Source organism: Bubalus kerabau, chromosome 2, assembly GCF_029407905.1.
Source record: "Bubalus kerabau isolate K-KA32 ecotype Philippines breed swamp buffalo chromosome 2, PCC_UOA_SB_1v2, whole genome shotgun sequence".
Taxonomy (NCBI): Eukaryota; Metazoa; Chordata; class Mammalia; order Artiodactyla; family Bovidae; genus Bubalus; species Bubalus kerabau.
This window is the reverse complement of record NC_073625.1, coordinates 38,668,253-38,693,353: the sequence shown is the minus strand read 5'-3', so window position 1 is coordinate 38,693,353 and position 25,101 is coordinate 38,668,253. Positions and strand designations below refer to the sequence as shown.

The 25,101-nt window shown below is 47.2% G+C and overlaps 1 protein-coding gene across 2 annotated transcripts; it reads left to right on the top strand.

Moving 5' to 3' along the window:
• Positions 1–13,819: 13,819 nt before the first annotated feature.
• On the top strand, positions 13,820–22,136 carry LOC129644665 (lingual antimicrobial peptide-like). Of its 2 annotated transcripts, XM_055570181.1 has the most exons (3): positions 13,870–13,957; positions 20,266–20,411; positions 21,905–22,136. In XM_055570181.1, the coding sequence occupies exons 2-3, from the start codon at positions 20,354–20,356 to the stop codon at positions 22,036–22,038; spliced, it is 192 nt and encodes a 63-aa protein (XP_055426156.1). In that variant the 5' UTR covers positions 13,870–13,957; positions 20,266–20,353; the 3' UTR covers positions 22,039–22,136. The 2 variants fall into 2 exon arrangements, 1 of the variants encoding a protein (XP_055426156.1); XR_008710920.1 differs by lacking the exons at positions 20,266–20,411; positions 21,905–22,136 and adding an exon at positions 18,254–18,542 and having other exon boundaries at positions 13,820–13,957.
• The last annotated feature ends 2,965 nt before the right edge of the window (positions 22,137–25,101 follow it).

Sequence of the window (25,101 nt, the reverse complement as noted above, 5' to 3'; positions counted from 1 at the left end):
TGCAGTCCATGGGGTCGCTAAGAGTCGGACACGACTGAGCGACTTCCCTTTCACTTTTCACTTTCACGCATTGGAGAAGGAAATGGCAACCCACTCCAGTGTTCTTGCCTGGAGAATCCCAGGGACGGGGGAGCCTGGTGGGTTTCCATCTATGGGGTCGCACAGAGTCGGACACGACTGAAGTGACTTAGCAGTTTAGCAGCAGTGGTTTTAAGAATTTTTTCAATTTTTCCAAATTGAATGAGGGAATAATATTTCTTTTTTGTTTTAATATATTAAAAAAATTGTTTCTGAGGTTGAACATTTTGAAAAATGTTTTTTGGTGATTTTTATCTCTTTCACGTTACCCATTTTTCTATTCATCTTTCCTTGCTGACTTCTCAGAATCCCATGTATATTTAAGGTCACTAATCCTATATTCTATGTGTTGCAAAAATTGTTTCTGGCTTGCTTTTGGCTGTGTGCTTGCTCATCTAATAGATGAAATTTATAGCTACCCTTAGAGATTACATTTGGTTTTCTTCAAAGATATTTATTAGTATGTTTATCTACTTCTGTCTGTATTCCTGGTTAGTCTCATCCTTAATTCTTTCAGTCCTGGAATGGAGGCTCTTCTGAAAACCTATGACAGACAAGTCCCCAGCAGTGACCTGAGAACTGTTGCTTGCACCATCCAGCACTATGAATTTCCTGAGCCCACAGACATGCCCTCACTCCCACATGTCTCATATGGAAGGCTCATGTCTGAGTTCACATCTCTGTCCTCTTAGGAAACCTAGTCTTGCATGGAAGAGAAACAAGCTCATACATGACTGGAAGGAATTGAAAATGATCAGGGCCACCCGGGTGAGCCAAGTACACCAGGCCAGGCCATCCAGGGGAGGACGGGGGAACACATTTTGTACACCCATCAGAGCACCTAAACCACACAGCGTGCCTGGCACCTACCTAGTCCTGGTCAGAGACAGTTCTGTTCCTTCTGCTCTTCTGTTTGTCTCTGCCGGAGGCAGCACTGAGTGATCTGAGCTACTAATAACACAGCTCCTCCAGTTAAAGATAATCAAATCTCCCTCTTCAGTCTCTTTCAGAGGGCATGGCTACACTCAGTGATTCTCTATTACCAAATAACATTTAAAGTATTCCATCAAGTTAAACACAATGTTATTGCTTCATTGAAATTACAGGTTTTACTAAAGAAAAAAAATGATATGTGATTGAGTCTAAGAACTAGATTTCCCTTTAGATGTTTTTGCCTCCTCTTAGTACAACCTTTGTACTAAGAAACTTACCTTCATTAAGTTTCTTTCTGGGTCCTTCAGAGTGATTTTGTAACTTGACTCCTAGATATTTCATGGTTTTTCTTTTTGAGCCACATTCTTCTTTCATTACATTTTATAACTGCTACTGTCTGCATAAGAAAAGCTGTAGATCTGGGATAATAATGCATCACTAGCCCACAAGTTGAACTCTTATTCATTTAGATTTTTTGTGGTTATTTCTCAGTGGTTTTGCAGTTCTAAAATTATAGGTCTCTAAGAATTATCATTAACCTCCTTGATTCTGAAGTATAGGATTCTTCCTTTCTGCTCTCAATGAAAGACATTGACTCACAATGCCTGGAACTGTCAGAGATCCTCAAAGCCAACTTCCTTACTTCACAGAAGAGGAAATTGTGGCCAAACAAGGTCAAAATCATGTCTAGGGGTTATCCTCTGGTAAATGTCTTTTATGCTGTAAACTCTTTCTCAGTTATGACAATGCAAACATTAACTTGTTTCTATCCATTTCCCGTTTTCCTGTTTCTTTTATCCCTTCTTTCTCCTGTCAAAGATCAACTTCCTCAATCTCAAAAATGAAACAAGGTTTTTCAAAAGCAGTTTTTAAAGACAGTTGCTGTTTTTTACATAGATGCTTCCACCATTTTTTTCTTTATGTGTAATTTCTTCTGTAAAAACCTTTGATTTTTCTTCCAGGGCTTGATGAAGAATTTCAACTCATGCATGAAGCACAAGTTGTAGTTTCAGCCAAGATGTCCTTGGGTGGTCAGAAATGACTGTGTCCAGTGAAGAAATGGAGGGAATCTTAAAGACAACACCAACACCCAGTGCTTCTGCGACCCTGGGATTAAGTCTACCACTCTTGCAGTGTCAAAATGGAGATGACTGAGTTCATGTCAAGATTCCTGTTTGAAAAGTTAGAGCGAGATAAACATCCACATTGGGTCTAGTAATGTGGGTTAATTCTGATTATGGGCCCTGAGTGAAATCTCTGGAGGATGTATGGGCTGTGAGAGAAATTGTCCAAGGCAAGGATGGTTGCTACTTCAAAGGAGAGAAAATAGAAATGAAGAGAGAGAGAGAGCAGTCACAAGAATCACATAAAATTCTTCTTCAGTTTTGGGGCCATAAAAGGCCCCAGTCTGCTCCCCACGTGCTCCTCCAGCAGAGCAGGGCTGGGAGCATGTGGCCCTGGGTTAGCACGTCTCTTCTCTGTCGGGTGCTGGCAGCTCTGTTCCCACCCGGCTCTGCTCTGAGGAGCTTACTGAGTCCACTCTGACAGGACAGGCCTCACTCTGAGCCCTCCTTCTCTCCCTAGAGAAACAGAAGGACGTCCATGAGTCATGAACAAGTTGGGAGTCCTGTTACCTGTCGACCTTGTTTCACCTACAAGACTCCGAGGTCTTGAAAACCCAAGACTGAGTCTCCTCAGCATTGAGCTGAGGTGTGAACCAGACGAAGAATAACTCGAGCCTGGAAACAGGAAGCGCCTTTGACAGAACCATAGGAACGTGGGATTCTTCTCCTTCTTCCTCTGTGCCCAGACTTCTCTCATCTGAGCCCGGGCTCCCACACCTTCCACTCTGGACCCGGAGGGGGCTCACTCATCGCTCCTGAATCAGGGGCTCAGGAACCCGGGCCCGGGCCTGCCTGCCTCTGCACACACTCCAGTCTCGAGGTCGTGCTTCCAGTGAGAACAAGAAGGGGCCTTTCAACCCCCGACGCTCTGCCTCAGGTCGGTCTGGGTGAGGCACCATCCCACGTGCGCACTGGCAGCTTTGGGTCTTGGGCCGCGGTCGGCTGCCATGAGCTTCGTTTGCGCCCGTTAAGTGTGTCGGTATCCGGCGGCACTGCGCAGGCTTCGCACAGAGCACTCCAGGACCCTCTCCCTGCGGACTGTCCCGGGACGCTCCCTGAGGCCTCTGGGGGGCGATCTCAAGTGGCCGTTCCCTCCGCGGGGAGCAGGACCACACCGAGGTCAGGAGGAACGAGCCCCGCGTGGACACAAAGCCGGGACCGCCACCTCACGTGTCCCGTCCCGCAGCCCCTTCACTCCCTCAGAAGCAGCCTCAGACACCTCTGGGATGTCGTGTGGAAAGATGACACTGGACCTAGGCTTCGGACCCTGGCTCCGGTCCCAGCTCGCCTCCAACTACAGGTCACGTCCCTTCGCGGCGCCTCTGCACCCTCCTTGGCGAGATGCCAGAGCTGGGTGAGCTGACCCCCAGGGCCCCCCGGTTCTGAGGCGCGTGGCTCCAGGCGCTTCCGAGAGGTGTGGGGGCCCGACCCAGAGCAGGAACTGCGGGAGGACGGCTCCTCGCCTGGTCCTAGGGCTCCCGCCTGGGGTCCCCCAAGCCGACACCCCGCTCCCCCCAGCCCTCAGCTTCACTCACTCACCTCCTCACCCTCCTGTGCGCAGCGGGGCCTGAGGAGCCTCTCCTTCATCCGCCAGGGCCTGTTCCTGGAGGCGCCCTGACAGCCCGCCGTGTTCCCATCACTGGGCACTAGTGAACCAGAGAAATCACTGAGTGGGCACCTGCGGATGCGCAGCACCTCCTGGCAGGGACCCAAGGGCCAGCGCCTGGCACCTGGGGCCTCTGTACCCGGGCCTGACACATTGGCCGAAACTAGAGGGTATTCGAGGCTGCAAAATGCGGCGGCTCGTCACTGCCCCACCCTCTCAGCAAGCTCAGGGAGCCAGTCACCCCGACCCCCGAGAGCTGAGCTGCTGGGCGAGTGGAGGGTGTCAGAGGGTCTGAGTACTGCTGCAGCGCCAGGAACACTGAGGACTGGAGGGCACAGAAGGAGGAGAACAGCTCTCTGTGACACCGTGGCACGGCCTTAGGGCTCAGATGGTCAGATCCCCCTGCAGAAGGGAGGAAATCAAGAGGAAATAGGGCGGCATGCCAGCAAGAAAAAGAGAGAAAACCTGTCTGGGGAGACAACGCAGTAAATCATACCTAAACACGTGCTTTAACCATCGCATCAGCCGGCAAGTAGAGGACAGGGGCGAGGAAGCAACAAACTCAGCTGAGAAGAGGTGAAGAGTCTTGGGGTCTTCAGCACCTTGGTCTGTGGAGGGTGCTTCATCAGGTGCATTTGAAATAGGGAGACAAAAAAATGGTTTAGGTTGAAAATGACAAAAATACTTTGGCGATAATATTAATAAGTGTCCATAAAAGGAAATAGCACAACATTGCTTAATTTCACGTTTTGATCTTCTTTTATTTTCTGATTTCTCTTCTGATTATTGTTCAGAACTCTAGACATTTCCTCCGTGAAAGAGTGTCATTAATGAGTCTTAGGATTAATTGAGAAAGCACCAATTTTAGAGTCAGGAAACCAGGGCTTTGGCTCCAGAGATGCCACTTGCCTCTGGACCCCTGGGAAGTACCCTCTCTTTTCTGGACCTTAGTTTTCTCATCTGGAAAATGTGATGATCACTTAGGTCCCTCCAACTAGGAGATGCTACAGCATCGGAGCCCAGGGCTCGCACCTGCTGACACTAGGCTCTGATGAATGGTTTCTTAGCAAAAAGATACTTCCTGCACTAAGTAAAAGCCAAATTATCTGCCTCTGGGGAAAATATGTTTGTCCCTCCTGCTTAATAAAAGGAAGTACGTTACTCAGAGTGTAGGCTTATCTTCCTGCTTCATGTTATAGGAGTATAGTAATCTAACATCCTTGAAGTTTCTGGGCAAAGCACTCAAGTGAGAGAAATTACACAAAGATAGAAAACAGTCAGTTGGGTCCCTTCGGGCATCACCTGGTTCTTAGTTTCTAGCACTCTCTTGGCCCGCATTCCAGGCACAGGGCAGCTTGGCTCAGCACCATTCTTCCTGAGACCCATTTCCTCTGCTCCCACGATTTCCAGTTCCTAGGCAGAATCAGGTACAAAATGAACAAAATGTGCTCCCAGAATGCCAGGGGCTTTCAGCTGGATCAAACAGATCCACACTGTAACAGTTCATCACTATTCACTGCAGTGAGGAGGAGGGGTCTTAAAGGAAGGAAGGGCTGTTCCTGTTCCTATGGTGTGGAGGTGGGAACAGGGGGAGAGGTTGAGAAAACTTTGCTGTGAGGTCAGTTTTTGATTTATGGTCTAAGGGATGAGTCAGTATTTATGAGGCAGACACACACACAGTGGTGAAGCCAGTCCTGGAAAAAGGAAGATCATAGGCAAAGATAGAAAGGTGTAGATTTCAATATGAATTTGGGAAGTCATGTGTCCTTTGATAAAGAAAAAGGAAACACTGTAGGATATGTAGACTCAGGTTTGGATATTTGAATTTGTCTTGTAAGCAAAGAGAAGAAACTGAAGGACTTTAAATGAGAAAATAACACTGTCAAGTTTGTAATCTGGAAATAACTCGGTAGCTATATATAGACTGGATTCATGAAGCGAAGGTAAAAAACTGTTATAAACCCACCATATATAAAATAGCTAGGTAGTGGGAAGCTGCTGTATAACACAGGAAGCTCAGCTTCAGGAAGGAGAAGAGATGTGCTAACTTAACCATCACATGAGGGGTCACACTGGTAGGAAGCAGTCTGCTTAGGAGGCAGCAGTTGTGAATCTGGTTATGAGAATGTGGATGGTCCATTACTGTTGGTTACCCATTGAAAGAAGGTATTCATAGTAACAATCATACATCATAGGGAGAAATCCCTGTAGCCTAGAACCCAATTCTGTCTACCCCTCTACAAAACCTCTTTAAAGTAGATTGTACAGGGACAGTCCTGGTGGTCCAGTGCTTAAGACTTTGAGCTCCCAATGCTGGGACACAGGTTTGATCCCTGGTCAGGGAATTAGATCCCACATGTCACAACTAAGAGTTCACGTGTCACAACTAAAGATTCTGCATGCAACAGCTAAGAGCCGGCACAAATTAAAAACCAAACAAAAAAGAATCAGTATAAAGCAAGCAGTTAAATACAATAAATAAAGAAAAATAGCACAGGAATATTTCACCTGGACAAAGATGAGGCATCATCACACAGGAACCACTCAGAATCTCTCCAAAGATGCTGAAAGAAAAAGGAGGTGGTGGGGACCGGGGAAGAGGGGCAGGGAGAAGAGACAGGAAGGTGTGCAGGGAGCTTGGAGAGAATCACACACCACACGTGGGCACAGACGTAGACACACCTGGGGGCCGCAACTGGGGAAATTCACTTCTGGTTGCTTTGATTTTCTTGAAAACCTGGCATGACGTCTCTCAGCTGAGAGTGGGTGTAGGGAGCTGACGGGAGCTTTGGAACAGAAGGTGCCGCGTGAAGCAGTCGTGGGGAGTGAAGGCAAGCGGGGGGAAAGGAGTGTCCAAGCAGGGCCAGTGGGGAGACAGGACCTGCTGTGCATGAGGCGTCCTGAAGACAGGCTGAATCCAGGGACATGGGAAGGGGCTTAGCAGCATCAGGTCAAGGATTCTAGGTTCTTCATCTACAAAGGGTTGAGCCAGTAAGACAGGAGGTGGAAGTTGAGAGCAGTTGCTTAAAACTGAGATTACAGAGGGCTCGCAGGTCCTGGCTGAGAGGGTTTTGTTTGTGTGTTTTCCCTTCTTGACACCAACTGTGTGTCCAGGGCTTCAGCTCAGTTCTGACACTAACCACCCCAGAAGGAGGGGAAGCCTCACAGGTATGATCCCAGTTCCACAAGACTGTCCCCACCTCAGATGCCAACTCTTGGGTCCCCAGCTCCCCCACACTTCTGCCCGACTTGGCTGCAAACTCAGGAATCCCAGTACCTCCCCCTTCAGGTTATATGATCTGCTAGACTTACTCACAGAACTCCAGAAAACACCAGAGGAAGGGCCAAGTCACGGCCCCCTCCCCAGGCTCCTTTGTTTTAGAAACCTTGGTTGATTTCTGTAACTGGCCATTTGGGTCACTTGTTGGTTTGTTTCTCTTCCTACACTTTAAATTCTCCCTCGTATGTTTTAAATTCACCAATAGTGCATCCTTGAATGGAGAAGGCACTGGCAACCCACTCTAATATTCTTGCCTGGAGAATCCCAGGGACGGGGGAGCCTGGTGGGCTGCCTTCTATGGGGTCACACAGATTCGCACATGGTTGATGCGAATTAGCAGCAGAAGCAGCATTCTTGAAAACCCAGACCCCCAACCCTATCCTGAACAAAAGCAAAAGCCTAGGCCCCCCATGCATTCTCTCCCTACCTGACACCATGGTAGGGAGAGTGTGCTGTGTAAGTTTTAGGTCTCCTAAACAAAAAGCCTCTATTTTTTTCTGTTTTCAGAGATTCCTGAGTGAGTCAGACCCACACCATGGTAGGAAGGTGTGCTGTGTATGTTTTAGGTCTCCTAAGCAAAAAGCCTCTATTTTTATTCTTTTTTCAGAGCTTCCGGAGTGCGTCAGACCCACAGGTGGCAGTCTGTCCACAACACTGGTGATTCACAGGCTGAGAATAGCAGAAAATAGTGCAGGACACCCTGGGCTCCCTTTGCCACCCCAGTGGTGCCTCCAGCTCCCTGCTGCAGAGGCCACATGCGTAATCTGAGCCCAGTAAACGACCAAGCCCTCCTCGGTTCTCAGTGTTGCCTCCACAGTCACTGAGGCAACAGACTTCATGGAGTACCTGCCAGGAGCCAAACACAGACAAGTTCGTGGTCCCTTCCCCCTCCCAGAGGTCACTGTTGTTGTTCATGTTATTGTTCAGTTGCTTTCCCAGTCATGTCTAACTCTGTGACCCCACGGATTGCAGCACTCCAGGCTCCTCTGTCCTTCACTATCTCCCGAAGTTTGCTCAAGTTCATGTCCATGATACTGTGATGCCATCCAACCATCTCATCCTCTGCCACCTCCTTCTAGTGTCCTCAATCTTTCCAAGCATCACGGTCTTTTCCAATGAGTTGGCTCTTTGCATCAAGCGGCCAAAGCATCAGAGCTTCAGTATTAGGCTTCCAATGAATATTCTGGGTTGATTTCCCTTAGGATTGACTGGTTGGATCTCCTTGTAGTCCAAGGGACTAATGCTCACCATTCAGTGAAGATGAGGGTAAATGTTATTTAAAGGTAAACTACAATGAAAAACCATGTGAGTTGAGAACTACTGGCATTAAACTATGGGAACTTATCAGAACTACTGGAATGCAAAGCTGGAGGTCCTTGCACTGCTGAGAATGTGTTCTGACCCCACCACCCAGATTCCACAGAGTTCTGTAGACGGGATGAGCAGGAGAGGGTCGGAGAGGAGGAGGGGAGGGTGTCAAGGTCACTTGGGGCTGGATGGGGCCATCCCATAGTTTGACAGGGTTGAGGGTTCCAGCTCTACACTCAGGATCTATGCTCCTCACTCTGTGCAAGCTCTGCTTCAACTGAAAATTGCCAAAGACAAAATGCAGGGTTTGTAATAAAAATACTCTTTAGGTCTCATTTTAAAATGGGTAAATGGGCTGGATAGGAGGGACGGAGGACCACTCACATGTGTCCCCTCACCTCTAAGGGACCACAAATGCTGGCCATCTCAAAGATTCTAATGGCTGGAAACCCACACTGTTAGGAAAAGGGGAGACAAGACAGAGAAGAGCAAACCTGAGAACCTTCATCTCACGTATGGACACGGCTGGGCCTTGGTGCCTGGATATTTGGCCAAACGTCATTCTGGGTGTTCCTGTGAGGAGGTTTGGAAATGAGACCTATATTTAAATCAGTGGACTTTGGTAAAGCAGGTTATTATTACCCCTGCGTGTCATGTGTGGTCCTCATCCAATCAGTTGAAGGCCTGAACAAAGACTGACTTCCCCCCAAGGGAAGGAATTCTGCCAGCAGCCAGCCTTCAGATTTGAACTCCAGCATCAGCTCCTCCCTGAGTCCTGCTGGTCTACTGCAGTGGCCCTGGATCTGTTTGTTTTTTGGGGGACTTGCCAAAACATTTGTTTGTTTTGGGACTTACTTTCATGATGGTGTGAGATGATTCCTTAAAGAAATGGGTTATTTCTGTGGAGAACCCTGACTGACTCAGAACCAAATGTGGACAAGTGAAGAGGAAAAAGATGGGAGGCACCCCCCAGAAAGCTTCACAGGGATGGGCTGTGGGTGTCTACACTCTGAAGTAACTTTTCCTGGGTTGCAGAACCTTTTGAGAACACCCTGACCCCGTGCCCCCTACACCACCCCCGCCAACACAAACACAAGGCAGTCTTGGAAAATTTCAAAGTTTCTCACCAAAACTTGGCCACAGACTTCAGCTGAGGTTGGGTTAGCATGATGTGGACCATGTGTTTTTTCAACCCTGCAATAACTGACACAGAGACACATCTGGTGGGAGAAATGAACAGAAGCTAAGAAACACAGAGCAAGAAGGGCAGCCCCAAATGCCAGGACCAGCAAGCCGGGAGTGGGGGTTGGGGGTGGGCAGAGGACCGGGGAGTCCGGGGAGGGTCAGGAGGCAGCCACTCCTGGGGAGCGCAGGGCTCAGGGAAGAGTTTCTGCAGAGACCCTGGGTGATGATGGCGGGTCTCTGGGAAGCCCCACCGACCGGTGGCCACGTGGTTTCCATTGCTTCCTTCCTCCCATGGTCTATCAGAAGAGACCTCCACCTCGAGCCCCTCTGAGCAGAGTGGAAAGAGCTCCCGTTGCTAAGGTCTTACCTCCCGCCTGAAGCTGCTGGGTAAAATAAATGAGGTGGTACAGGTAGCTGACTGGAACCACCGTCTACACAAGCTTGGAGCAGGGTTACCTCTCCTTTAGCAGTTTCCCCTCCACAAGATGAGACAGGCTGAGGATTTATTAAGAGGGTGAGAAAGAGGAGGGGAGGGAAAGGGAGGGAAGCAAAAGGAGCCAGAGTGACGGAAACCTGCTCATAGAACCTGCATCACTGCCCCTGAAACGTGCAGGAAAATAACAGGAAAGCTCGAAGGGTCTGGGATCTTCAGCAGGAACTAAAGCAAGGGGCATCATTCAGGAACATGCAGGTCCAGGAGAGAACAGGAATCTTGCCGAGGTGAGGGGAGTTGTTTACCTGAGTATATTCAGGGTTACAATATTATCTCAGAAAGAAAGGGCACACACTCAAAGACAAGAGCTTTGAACCCACATTCAGCATTAAAAAAAAAAAAAAAAAAAGGACTGTGATGGACTGTATACTGCCCTCCTACATTACACAACTAAGGAACCAGGCAAAACCTGTGAAACTACTGATTCAGACTCTGGCACAAGCAGTCCAGGAGTGTCATTGAGGAGAGAAGAAAACAAGTGAGGTAGGGACTTCCCTGGCAGTCTGGTGGCTGGGATTCTGTGCTCCCAGTGCAGGGGGCCTGGGTGCACCCCTGATCAGGGAACTAGATTCCACATGCCACAACTAAGATCCTGCCTGCCATGATTAAGGTCCAAGGCAGCCAAATTAATGAATTAGCTAAATAAATGTTATGTGCTTAACCATTTATAAAAAAAGAAAAGAAAACAAGTGAAGTGAGACTTCTGACATTTCCAGCCTCTACAGATTTCCAGGCCTAAAGCTCAGGCAACAAGAACCCAAACAGACCAACAATTCTTGAGTTGAGTCGAAGAGAGTGGGGTCAAAGTTCAGAGAGTGCGGGCATCTTCACTTCCGGACAGAAAACCAGCAATGGGCATCGGAATCACGGGTGTGTGCCTGTGTGCTAAGTCGCTGCAGTTGTGTCCGACTCTGCTACTGTGTGAACTGTGGAGGTGCTGACCCTTTGTGACCCCATGGACTGTAGCCTGCCTGTGTAGCCTACCTAAAAACTCTGTGCTTTTCATTCAATTCTAAAACTGCTCTGACAAATGAAGTCTTTGATACTAGGTGGAATTTTGGTTCAGCTTGATGGGATTAAGTGTGATGCTAACATTCTAGACCCTGTATTAAAGAGAGAGATGATCATTTCAGTAAAAAACAAACAAAAAAAAAAAAACAAAAAACAACAAACAAAATAAAAGAATCAGATATAAACTACCTATAAAAAACCCACTTGAGACACCGAATATAAAGGCAAGTGGATTTAAAATGAAAGGAGGGAAACAGATCTGCTGTGGTCATTGTTTAGACCCTCAGTTGTGTCCAGCACTCTTGAGACCCCCATGGAATCATCCAGTCAAGATTACTGCAGTGTGTGGCCATGCCCTCCTCTGGGGAATCTCCCCGACCCAGGGATCAAAACCATGTCTCTGCATCTCCTGCATCTCAGGCAGATTCTTTACCGTTGAGCCAACAGATAGGCCATGGAAACATTAAAGAAAACATCGTAGGCTGTATTGGTTAATTGACAGGCTTCCTGGTGGCTCAGATGATAAAGAATCTGCCTCCAATGTGGGAGACCTGATTTGATCCCTGGTTTGGGAAGATGCCCTAGAGGAGGGCATGGCAACCCACTCCAGTATTCTTGCCTGGAGAATCCTCATGGACAGAGGAGCCTGGCAGGCTATAGTCTATGGGGTCACAAAGGGTCAGACATGCCTGAGTGACTAAGCACAGCACAATCAAGTAACTTTAGGACAAGGACCAGATATAGAGAGCTGGTATTTATCCTAATGAAAAAATGTTTAATTCGTCAAGAATACATATGAATACTGAATCAGAATGTACTTAGCAAAGGAATTTTAAAATTCTTAAAGAAAACTTACAGGAATAATTGGAGAGACAGACAAATTAGCAGTTACAGTTGGAATTTCCCTGACAATTCCATGGTTAAAATTCCAAGTTTTCGATGCAGGGGGCACAGGTTCCATCCCTGGTTGAGCAAGTAAGATCTCTTATACCTTACAGAAAATTCAACGCAAGATAGATTAAAGGTTTACAAAAACCACAAAACTCCTGAAACCACAAAACTCCTAAAAGAAAGCATAGGAGAAAAGTTCTTTGTCATGGTCCTCCAAAAGGATGGTTTTGAGCTTGACACCAAAAGCACAAGCCACAAAAACAAAGCTAAATGGTAGGATCCATCAAACTGAAAAGCTTCTGTACAGCAAAGGAAACAATGAACAAACTGAAAAGATGATGCTCTTTTAACGCTCCAGTGATCTCTGAGGCTGGGGGAGATGGCAGCAGTGTTGCGGGAAAGAGAGTGGGGTGAGAGAGGAGGGTCGCATCCCAGGTCACGTCAGAGTCCTTGGGAGTCTGCCGAATGTGGGTACTTGGCTTCGCACAGGCAGGGCTCAAGAGCAAGTCATGGTGAAGGAAGGCCAATCCAGGGAGGAAACATGCTACACGGAGAGTGTGGGCCATCTTGGAAGGCAAGCACAGCACCAGGGTATGGGGCTGTCGGTGTTTATAAGGGTGGGTCATTTCATAGGCTAATGCGTGGGAGGACTATTCCAGCTATTTTGTGGAAAGGGTTGGGATTTCCAGGAACTGGGTCAGCACCTCCTTTTTGACCTTTATGGTCAGCCTTAGAATTGTCACGGTGCCTCTGGGTGTGTCACCTAGCTGCCGTGTTACAAAGGGATTTAAAAGTATATATATACTTCAGGTCTTAGTTGCGGTATGCAGGATATTCATCTCAGCACACTGACTTAGTCGCCTCACGGCATGTGGAGAAGGAAATGGCAACCCACTGCAGTATTCTTGCCTGGAAAATTCCATGGACAGAGGAGCCTGGTGGCCCAAGGTCCATGGGTGCCGGAAGCCGGCATATTGCATATTGAGTGCATATTGCATATTGAGTGCAGCACTTTCCACAGCATCATCTTTCAGGATCTGGAATAGCTCAACAGGAATTCTATCACTGCTGGGAGCCAGCGTGAGGAACTCCGCCCATGGCAAAGGTCATGAGGAAGGAGGCTCGGCATACGCAAAGGCGGGATCGAGCCTCAGGAGTCCCCCTGGAAATTCTCAAGCATCTACCCCTAAAACCAGAGTCTGCCTACTTTCTGCTTTGTGCTTTCACCTACACCTCTGACTTTACGGGGGGCTGTCCCCCACTACCTCTCTCTGAAAAAAGAATTAGCTTACAGCTCCAGTTAATAATTCCTGGGTGTGACAGTGTTTAACCTACAAACTCCTTTGGAAATCCTCTAGCCTGCCTGAATAGGTTTTTCCGGCCACATGTGATTGTTCAGAGCCTCCCAACTGTGAGAGGCAGGAGATGTTCTAAACTGTCTAAACACAGATTCTCTTGAGTAGTTAAAAGATTGATTAGAAATTGTATTGGTGAAGGGTTTTTCACTTGTTGGGCCAATGTTTGCTGCTAAGTCTCCATACTCCTTACCTACTGTGTCCTTGGCAGTGTATTGATTGATATAATGGGTGTATAGAAATGTAAAATGCAGCTTTGTCCAATGCTTTTTTGGAGGCTGGTGCCTGACTTTGGAATAATCACCTTTAGAGAAAAATAAGTTTCTTAAAATGTTAACAGGCCTCCGGGCCAGAAGATGATGTAATTCACCTGAACTTTTGCATATGGTAAGTTTGAAAGCCTGGCTTCAATTAGGACCAGGAACTGCTGTCCTTGCATGACTCCACCCCTTCCCCCATTATCCTCTATGCACAACTTAAGGTATAAAAACTACTTTGGAAAATAATGTGCGGGCCTTCTTCACTGAAACTTGGTCTTCCCATGTCGCTCTGTCTCCCAAATTCTGGCTGAGTCTCCATCTGGAGCGAGGAACCTGCCATGCTTGCTAATTATGCCTGGGCTTCTAAGATCCGACCGGGGAGGCCTCAGTGTCTCCTCTCCTTCAGGAGAATGGAAGGACGCCTGTGGCCTACGTAAGTGGTGCAAACTTCTTGTCTTGAAGTTTTATTGGTCTCCCGCGTAAACCAAGCTACTCAGCCTCTTTTCTCCACTGAATTTTCCTACTGAGCTATCCTCATTCTATTACTCTTTATATCCTTAATTAACATTTGATTAAGCAGTTGTTTCCTGACCCTCGCCTACACCGTCTCTCCTTCGAATACCCTGGATCAGCTGGGGCTGGACCCCAGCACATGGGGTCGCAAAGAGTCGGACACAACTGAGCGACTTCACTTTCTTTCGTGTGGAATCCTAGTGCCCAGGCCAGAGACTGAATCCACATCCCCTGCACTGCAAGGCAGATTCTTAACCACTGGACCACCAGGGAAGTCCCCATCATTCTTTTAAAAGTTGTGCCCTGCCCAATTCTGATCTCATTAGCACCAGATAGCTGGCATTTTACAGCGCTATTCAAGCTTTCGCGTTATAGGAGAATGTCCTGAAAAAGCTCTCAGGACACTGTGGTGACTGCAGGAGGCAGGCAGGAACATTGGAAGAGAGGTCGATTTTGCTCCAAGTTACATCACTGCCACTTAGTAGACTGTGGCCTTGGACACATCTTTTTGTTGGATTTTCAGCCAATTTTAATTGACTTTTTAAGTCAGTTTTGCCTGTGTCCTCAGACATGGCTTTCTAGTCCTTGGGACCATCTTGTATAAACCTTGAATCATACCTACCTGGTGGGTTTGTTTAGGGGAATTCAAAGAGATAATTTGAATAAAAGTGGCTGGCTACTGAGCAAGGCTCATTGCAAAATATAATTGTGGGACAAGTTTAAAGAAGAAACTAGTAAAAGTGTCAGTGGCAGAGCATGGCATTAGACCCAGCCCTGGTCCCCTTCTGAGGGCAGGTCCCCACGTGACTGTCAGAATCCATGGCACCCACCCCGTCCATAGGACAAGGGAACTGGGGACAATGGCCTCTGCCCATTAACACCCAGGGCTCTGTGCTGAGAACACCTGTTTGTGGAGTCATAGATGTGAAGGGCTTTGCTCTTCAAAACCTTATCTGTAGGACTGGGATGCCCCTTCGTGCCTGAGGAACTGAGGTGCTTTGCTGGAAAAAGCCTGCCTCAATTTCCTACTCACAGTTTACGGGTTTGGGGACACAGCATTTATCTTCCCTTTAAAGAATAAACCATGAGTTACCTCTCAGCCCAGGCATGAAGCAACCATTATCCACATGGCCTTGTTTGGCTTTGAACCTGGGAAAACTATCAATTCATGTAGACTTGACCTAAAAATAACCCTTCCCTCTATCCTATATGAACTCATCTCTGGTTTCTGATGAGCCACCCCATGCTTTCTTGGGTGTGTGACCTCCTTGCTGAGGCAACAGGACCCTCCCCTGATGGACAGAGATGCCCCTGGGTGCTATCTCCAGGATTAACATAGCTGCAAAGGAGTCATCTTTAGACCTTGCCAAGGAAAATAAGCCACTGCAATTGTGCAATTCCTGACAAGGGCCGTTTTACAACTGGTGAGGAACCATGGTAAGAAATTGCCTTGAAACTCACCATGGCACCCTGACCCCTTTTGGAAACGCCCTTCTATGAAGTCATGCCTGGTCTTGCATATAAAACTGCATCATCAGCTTCCTTAAAAGGAAAAAAAAAAATCTGCTGTGCTGCAAACCATAGATCAGTAAAACACACCAATTTTTGTTTTGTTTATTTATTTAGGCTGTACTAGGTTGTAGAAAATTCTGAAAGAGATGGGAATACCAGACCACATGACCTGCCTCTTGAGAAATCTATATGTAGATCAGGAAGCAACAGTTAGAACTGGACATGGAACCACAGACTGGTTCCAAATAGGAAAAGGAGTACATCAAGGCTGTATATTGTCACCCTGCTCATTTAACTTATATGCAGAGTACATCATGAGAAATGCTAGGCTGGAAGAAGCGCAAGCTGGAATCAAGATTGCCAGGAGAAATATCAATAACCTCAGATATGCAGATGACACCACCCTTATGGCAGAAAGTGAAGAGGAACTAAAAAGCCTCTTGATGAAGGTCAAAGAGGAGAGTGAAATAATTGGCTTAAAGCTCAGCATTCAGAAAGCTAAGATCAAGGCATCTGCTTCCATCATTTCATGGGAAATAGATGGTGAAACAGTGGAAACAGTGTCAGGCTTTATTTTTTTTGGCTCCCAAATCACTGCAGATGGTGGCTGCAGCCATGAAATTAAAAGACACTTACTCCTTGGAAGGAAAGTTATGACCAACCTAGATGGCATATTAAAAAACGGAGACATTACTTTGCCAACAAAGGTCCGTCTAGTCAAAACTATGGTTTTTCCTGTGGTCATGGATGGATGTGAGAGTTGAACTATGAAAAAAGCTGAGTGCCAAAGAATTGATGCTTTTGAATCATGGTTTTGGACAAGACTCTTGAGAGTCCCTTGAACTGCAAGGAGATCCAACCAGTCCATTCTAAAGGAGATCAGTCCTGGGTGTTCTTTGGAAGGAATGATGCTAAAGCTGAAAGTCCAGTACTTTGGCCACCTCATGTGAAGAGTTGACTCATTGGAAAAGACCCTGATGCTGGAAGGGATTGGGGGCAGGAGGAGAAGGGGACGACAGAGGATGAGATGGCTGGATGGATTCATGGACTCATTGAATGTGAGTTTGAGTGAACTCTGAGAGTTGGTGATGGACAGGGAGGCCGAGCATGCTGCTGTTCATGGGGTAGCAAAGAGTCTGACAGGACTGAGCGACTGAACTGAACTGAACTGAGGTCATCCTTGTGGCATGTGGGATCTACTTACCTGATGTGCTATGCTTGGGAGTACAGAGTCTTACCCACTCTTACCACTCTTACCCAATCTTCAAGGAAGTCCTGAAAAACAGCATTTTTATTTATTTATTTTAACATGAAAAAAAAAAACATTTTATTGCACTTAAGAATAATAAGAAATAAGAAATATAAGAAAGAATTTATAAGAAAATAAAATTTCAAAACAGCATTTTTAAAAATTACTTTTTAAAATACTTTGAATTGGAGTATAGCTGATTAATAATGTGATAGTTTCAGGTGGACAGCAAAGAGACTCAGCCATGCATATACATGTATCCATTCTGCCCCAAATTTATTTCCATCCAAGCTGTCACATAACATTAAGCAGAATTCGCTGAAAAACAGAATTTTCATCGAAGAGACACAGTAGACAATGATTCAGTCTCACTTCTTTCTCCACTGTAGTATTATAGCGTGTTCATAAATTGACCCTGTAGTATAGATTTTGCCTGCAAGGTCCACAAATAAATACATACATATATATCTCTTATGTATAGACTATATATATATATATATATATATATATATATGATATCTACCTCTCTCAAATATCATTTCGAGCTAAAGCAGAAGGAACTATAATCAAGACAACTTATTTTCCATCAGAAAAATCCTATCCCTGGGTGCCAGCCAGGGACTCTGTCTGCTCGAGGCAGCCTCCATGGCTTTGCCGGGCCTCAGATGCGAGATTCTGAGCCACAGCAGGGGACCTGAACAGGACTGAAGCTCCGGGGGCTCATTCAGGATGGGGTCCTCCTGGGTAGCCACATTTCTAAAGGGCTTGGAGTTCTACTCAGAGCCCCGTGGCAAGTTCCATCCTGAGATTTAGCATTTCTGAAAAGCCAGGTCAGTGTCTCTCCAACACTGAGATGGACAGATGTTACTAAGTGAGGGATGTTACTTAGTGATGGAGGTCCCCCTCAACCCAGTGAAGGGGTCCCCACTGCTGGGCCTGCTTCGTGATACTAGGCTGGGGAGATGCGTTCAGTGGCAGCGTCATCCTCCCACTCTGTCTCTGATTGAAGGAAATGGAGCACCCATCTTCCCATCACATGTCCCACTGAGATTTCATGAGACTGGTGTGTGATTGTGTTTCAGAGAATTAAGAAAAGTTTTTTTCCCCCTCTTTCTTTCTTTTTTCCCTTCTGTGTCTTTCTCCACTTTAACTGTTCCTAATGTACAGTCTGTATTGATAACCAAGTTTCTTCTTTGCAGAGGACTAACCTATTATGCGAACTACACCCTACACCTATGGCCCTCCATTTCTGCAGGAGCCACATTCTGCATCTATTATCCTTTAACTTATTTTAGACACATCCTGATACTTAACTTTATGGCATCATAAACCTCCTCTTGTAGTTTGTTTTTCCCTTCCTTTGCTCTATGTTACCTCATGTTGATGCTTAACTATATGGTGCACTCTCTTTGGAAGCCACTCCGTAGTGGTTTGCTTTCCCCCTTTGTATTACAGGAAGAAAGTCACCAGGAAATCCTCAAAGGACAATGGACCCAACCACCGGGACCAACTGCCAGACCTATATACCTAGCTACCTGACACTGGCCTATTGACTATTTCCCAACAGTGCAAAAGAGAGAATTCAGGACCCCTACACCTTTTGTCCCATATCTCCAAGCCCTGACTGTGAGCCCCGACTGTTTGATCCCCTGGATTCCCGATGGAGGGGAGATAGACTCCTTGAGGCAGGAACCTATCGTGTTCTCCCTTCTGCCGGCTTAATGATTAAAGCCATCTTTCTGTTTCCTCCAAGCTCTGTCTCCACAATTTTTATTCAGCTCTGGTGGGCAAAGAAAACCAAGATTTTGGTGGCGACTGTTGCTGCCATCCAGTAACAGGCTAGCTGGTGTGGGGAGCAGTTCGGGACCACTGGGTCTCTTCCCTCAGTGCTCCAGGGGCCAGAAAGAGCATGGCTGTCTCTCCGGATGCTGGGAGTCAGCAAGTCTTGCCCATGGAGTGAAACTGCCTCTGAACGAGTTAGTCCCTATTTGGGCCTGAAACAGCCTTTCGTGGAAACAGTGTATTTGTTAGTTGCTTAATCGTGTTCGACTCTCTGCAACCCCGTAGACTGCAGCCCACCAGACCCCTCAGTCCATGGGACTCACCAGGCAAGAACACTGAAGCGGGTTGCCATTTCCTTCTCCAAAAGGAACAATCAGTTCAGTTCAGTTCAGTCGCTCAGTCCTGTCCGACTCTTTGCAACCCCATGAATTGCAGCATGCCAGGCCTCCCTGTCCATCACCAACTCCCAGAGTTCACACAAACTCATGTCCATTGAGTCGGTGATGCCATCCAGCCATCTCATCCTCTGTTGTCCCCTTCTCCTCCTGCCCCCAATCCCTCCCAGCATCAGGGTCTTTTCCAATGAGTCAACTCTTCTCATGACATGGCCAAAGGATTGGAGTTTCAGCCTCAGCATCAGTTATTCGAAAGAACTCCCAGTGGTGATCTCCTTTAGAATGGACTGGTTGGATGTCCTTGCAGTCCAAGGGACTCTCAAGACTCTTCTCCAACACCATAGTTCAAAAGCATCAGTTCTTTGGCACTCAGCTTTCTTCACAGTTCAACTCTCACTTCCATACATGACCACTGGAAAAACCACAGCCTTGACTAGACAGACCTTTGTTGACAAAGTAATATCTCTGCTTTTCAAATGCTATCTAGGTTGGTCATAATTTTCCTTTCAAGGAGTAAGCATCTTTTAATTTCACAGCTGCAATCACCATCTGCACTGATTATGGAGCCCCCCAAAATAAAATCTGACACAGTTTCCACTGTTTCCCCGTCTATCTTCTATGAAGTAATGGCCCTGGATGCCATGATCTTAGTTCTCTGAATGATGAGCTTTAAGCCAACTTTTCACTCTCTTCTTTTACTTCATCAAGAGGCTTTTTAGTTCCTCTTCACTTTCTGCCTAAGGGTGGTGTCATCTGCATATTTGAGGTTATTGATATTTTTCCCTGCAATCTTGATTCCAGCTTGTGCTTCTTCAAGCCCATAGGAATTATAGAAATAAAGAAAGTGAAGTCTCCCAGTCATGTCTGACTCTCTGCAACCCCATGAACTGTAGCCCACCAGGCTCCTCCATCCATGGAATTTTCCAGGCAAGAGTCCTGGAGTGGGGTGCCATTTCCTTCTGCACAGGAAAACAGTGGGCAGTTTCAAAGCCCTGGAAGGGTGATGGTGGGGCTGGGGAGTGGGTAAGTGAAGGTTCAGCAAGAAGTCTTTGCCCCTGCCAGGGGAAACAGGCAAGTCTGTGCCCCTTGCCACACCCCTGCCCATCAGCTGAACCAACTACCAGGGAGAAGTTTGTGGTTAAAAGGGCAGCAGGAAAGCTTTTCCTGGGGTTTCCACAACCTCATTAGCATACGAGTGACTGCCCCTGCTTTGTGCTATAAAGGCCACTCCCATGACACACAGGGAAGAGGCTCAGTTAACCAGTTCCTAATAACCAAATCCACCGCCAGTGCAGAATTCTCCCAGAACCTGGGACCTTTATAAAGTGGCAAGCACAGCCTCTTCTCCAGCCTTAGTCGCAGAGCTTGGGACTCCAGCATGAGGCTGCATCATCTGCTCCTCGCGCTCCTGCTCCTGGTCCTGTCTGCTGGGTCAGGTGAGCTCGTGGGAACCCCAGGGGGAACCGGGGGCTCTCTCTCCTGTTTATACCTCCTTCTGTCCTGCTACCCTCATCTACACGTGGTCAGACTAAATCCACCATATTTGATGCTTCTGAGAAGCCAGCGCTGAGTCCTCAGTAGCCAGAGGGGGTTGAGAACAACCCTGCAAAATTCCTGGCTCTTTCTAAGCCACTCTAGCGAGTCAAAGCTTCTGAGCCCATCTCCTCATTGGTTTCATGAGGAGGAAACAGAAGATACCTCTGTTAAGTGACTCTGCTTTTTTTCTTTTTCATAAAAGCAAGAAATTTGATTTTGTCCCATGACAGAAGCACAGAATGTTGCTTTATAAATCTCTCTATCTGAAGAGTGGCAGCTCTGGGGGACCAGAGAAGTCCAGAGGAGAGACAGGCTGAGCCTGGGCCCTGGGAGCTGCCCTTGGGACGCTCCGTGCTGAGCCTCCTCAGCAGGAAGGTCCTCCAGGACACGTCGCTGATGATGCGACCCTCGCTCCACAGCGGGGAGGCAGCACATCCAAAGCAGTGTGCAGGATTGGCTGTCTGATTTTCATCTTACCCTTGATATTTCTGGAAATAGAATGAAAATATGTAGGAAGGAAGGAAGGAGGGAGGGAGGGAGGGAGAGGATGTGGAGAATGAGACCTGAGACAACTGATTAGATGTCAAAATTAAGTTGAAATGCCCTTGTCTGATTAGTGTTATTTATGACTGTAACCCAACTCTTAGCATAGTGGCAGGGAGAGAGGACAGGGGTGTAAGGAATGTGGCCTCTCAGTGCCCGGGCCCCGGGTTCAATCCCTGGATGGGGAACTAGAGAGGGACCAGAGGTGTCTTGTGGCCAAAAGAGAAAAAGGCATGTGAGGAAACGGGAAGGCGGCTAGTCAGGAGGAAACCACAAAGGGAGGAGGAGAGGGGCTGACTGGCACCAGCGCTGAGAGCGTTCTGAGTCAGCAGAGACCAGGATACAAAACTTTTTTTTCTGAACCATTGTCACTGTCAGCTGTAAGTTGCTTTGAGAGTAAGTTCTCTTTAAACAGTTCTTACACTTTCAGCTGCATCTTTTCCTCCTATCTCAGCTCCACTACTTGACTGACTCCAATGTGTCAGAAAACTAAACTGTGATAATATACCCCTGCAGGCTGCTTCTGACTCCTGGCAGGAAGGTGGATGTAGCAGAACTTCTCGGTCTTTGCCCTCGTGGTGGAGCTGACCCCGCACACAACTGGGGTTCTCATACCCCAGTCCCTCAGCCTCTGGTTCTAGAAACGTGAGGGTCCACCAGAGCCTGGGCAGGGTCAGCGTCTGTCTGGAAGCTGGTCACCGGGGTACTGGACTCACATCTTGTTGTCACAACGCCGTATCTGCATCTCAGCACTGAAAGCCCCAGGGCCTCGCTCAGAGGGGACACAGCTGGCCTTGTCGAGATGCTGCTTTCCTGCTGACACGTTTTTCCCTCTTCCTTCTCTTTTTAGGATTTACTCAAGGAGTAAGAAATTCTCTAGACTGCTGGAGGAATAGAGGCATCTGTGTGCCGATCAGGTGCCCTGGAAACATGAGACAGATTGGCACCTGTGTCGGACTCCCAGTAAAATGCTGCAGGAGTTAGTAAAAGAAGGGGAAGACGCGGCCAGGACCGATGCAGAGTCAGAAACTGTGCCCTCGACAGAGCGTCTAAAATTTAAACCGGAATAAATTTTGTTCAAAGTTAAAGAATCTTGCCCACTGGTCATTGAGGTTGTTGTGTGGTGTCTGATCCCAGGTGAATTCCGAAATCCCTGAGGACTCTCTGAGTTCCCCACGTGAACCACTGGGGAATCGTGGTGGGGTGCTCTGTGCTCCCAGGGGATGGCCCCTGTTCCTTGGGGGCCTGACCTTCCCCAGCCCCTCTGTCTGCTGTCCTTCCTGCTTCCCAGTCCAGGGAACCCTGTCCTGCCCCGCATCTCCCCTCAAACATGCACCCCAGGGGTCCAGAATCACCAGCACACCAGTCCCATAGGAAAGCCCCCGCCCCCGCTCCAGCAGGAAACCCCCCTCCTCTGTCCCCCTGCAGCCCTCACTTCCATTTGGTTTGTGCTTCTTACTCCTGCCTTGTGCGCACGTGGATACACTTCTGATTTCCTTTTGGGCTATAAGATCTCTATAGGCAAGGACTTGTCCTATTCCTGTAAGTGCTGGGCATTGAGACGAGACATTGCTTCACAAATTGTCATCAACTGAATGACAGAGTTGACATGGACAAAGCATGTCTCTCTGTGTGTACATGATATGATGCAACTAGATGCTATGGAAAAACAAGTCCTGTGGAAAGCACAATTCAATGAAGACAACATAGCACAGGACACAGAGAGTGCAGGGGGTGGGGCGAGCATGCTGACCTCAGCCTGCTTGCAGTTTCTTTAGAGGGTTTGCTAGTTAAAAAAAGAGCCTTGCTGGTGCACGCTGTATGTGTGAGCAGCTCTCTGGTCTTTGCACTAATTCTTCCCTCAGTGCAAGCTGAAGTCAACAAGGGGATGGTATTAGGAGACAGGGCCTTTGGGAGGTGATTTGGTCATGAGGGTGGGACCCTCCTGGGTAGAATGAGGGCCTTTATGAAAGAGACCCCAGAGAGATGGCTCACCCTTGTGCCCTCTGAGGACACAGGGAGACCGCCGTCAACCAGCCACCTGCTCTGTCTTGATCATGGAGATCCCAGCCTCCAAAACTGAGAAGTAAGGGTCTGTTGTTAGTAAGCCACCTATTACAATACCACATGTAAAATAGATAGCCAGCATGGATTTGCTGTGTGACTCAGGGAACTCAAACAGGGGCTCTGAGACCAGCTAGAAGGGTGCGATGGGGAAGGAGATGGTACGAATTTCAAGAGGAAGAGGACATGGGTGAACCCATGGAAGATTCTTGTTGATGTATGACAGAAAACCACGAAATTCTGTAAAGCAATCATCCTTCAGTTAAAAAACAAAGTGCAAAGAAGAGCCACCTGGCCTATGGTGTTTCTGTTTCAGTAGCCTGAAAGGGCAGACACAGGACAAGTGAGAATTACAGCACAGGTGAATTAAGGTACCTAATCATTCGGCCTTAAGATAGGGAAGTGACGTGGAGTATCTGGCTGTGCACAATGCCATCTCACTACAAGGAGCCTTAGACGTGGAGGAGGGACGCAGACCAGTGTCAGAGATGCACGCTGAGAGGCTAAACCAGACTCTCATCAGCTCACACTGATGGGGAGAGGCCAAAAGCCAAGGAAGGCAGGCAGTTTCTAAGCGAGAGAAAGAAGGAAGCCTCCAGAAGGAACGGCATGCTGCTGACACTGTGATTTGAAGCCAATGAGATCCATTTGGGACTTTGGATCCTCAGAACCACAATAACAAGTATGTGTTCCTTTAAGCCATGTAGCTTGTGGCAATTTGCTACAGTGGCAACAGGAAATCAATACAGCAGTAGCTTAAAATCATGCCTTGAGCCTAAAATTAGGAGCTCAAAAGAGACAAACCTGTGTGTGTTTAATGGAGGAAAAAAATGATAACAGCTGTCAACATTTTACTCAACTTTATATTTCTTTTTTCACAGAAATGCCCATGGTGCATCTGCCAACTCTTTTTAATCTCAAAGGTTGTATTTGGGACTCAGTCTTACACCTCACATATCTTGTATCCCTTTTATCCTTTATTTTTAGTTTGTTTTATTATCATGGAACATTTATCTGCCATTAAGTGTGGTTTGGTGGTACTGTTTATATGAAATTTTGATCATATTTTTTGTTGGGATTTCAGTTTTTAATTTCTACTTAATTTTAAGTTGCATTCTTCTATCTGTTGATGTTTTATTGCCATAACATTTCTGGGTGTCATGTTGGGCTCCTGCATGGGAGGAATGCTCGTGTCATTTCAGCACCAGGAAGCTGATTGCTTTCCCATGTGACTCATGAACCAAATGGTATCATGCTCTGGTCCAAGGCCAGCCTTTCCACCTGTGTCCTGGGTCTCATTTCTCATGCTTACTCAGGGGTGAGACCCAAACTGTTTTTACCTCATGCCCCCATCTAGTGCAGCTACAAAAACTAAAAGCAGGGACTTCCCTGGTGGTACAGTTGTTAAAACTCCAGCTGCCAATGCAAGAGGCATGGGTTCAATCCCTAGCCAGGGAACTAAGATCTCATATGCTACAGTTCAGTTCAGTTGCCCAGTCATATATGACTCTTTGCGACCCCAAGGACTGCAGCATGCCAGGCCTCCCTGTCCATCAATAACTCTCAGAGGTTACTCAAACTCATGTCCATCAAGTCAGTGATGCCATCCAACCATCTCATCCTCAGTCATCCCCTTCTCCTCCCACCTTCAATCTTACCCAGCATCAGGGTCTTTGCAAATGAGTTACTTCTTCCCAGAAGGTGGCCAAAGTATTGGAGTTTCAGCTTCAGCATCAGTCCTTCCAATGAATATTCAGGACTGATTTCCTTTAGGATGGAGTGATTGGATCTCCTTGCAGTCTAAGGGAATTGCAAGAGTCTTCTCCAACACCACAGTTCAATGGCATCAATAATTCACTGATTAGCTTTCTTTATAGTCCAACTCTCACATCCATACCTGACTACTGGAAAAACCACAGCTTTTACTAGATGGACATTTGTTGGCAATAATGTCTCTGCTTTTTAATAAGCTGTCTTGGTTGT

Bases quoted from the DNA above. Each gene is read 5' to 3' on its own strand.
- LOC129644665 (XM_055570181.1), top strand. From the start codon at position 20,354: ATGAGGCTGCATCATCTGCTCCTCGCGCTCCTGCTCCTGGTCCTGTCT. The intron at 20,412-21,904 runs GTGAGCTCGTGG...TTCTCTTTTTAG, and splicing joins GGTCCTGTCTGCTGGGTCAG to GATTTACTCAAGGAGTAAGA.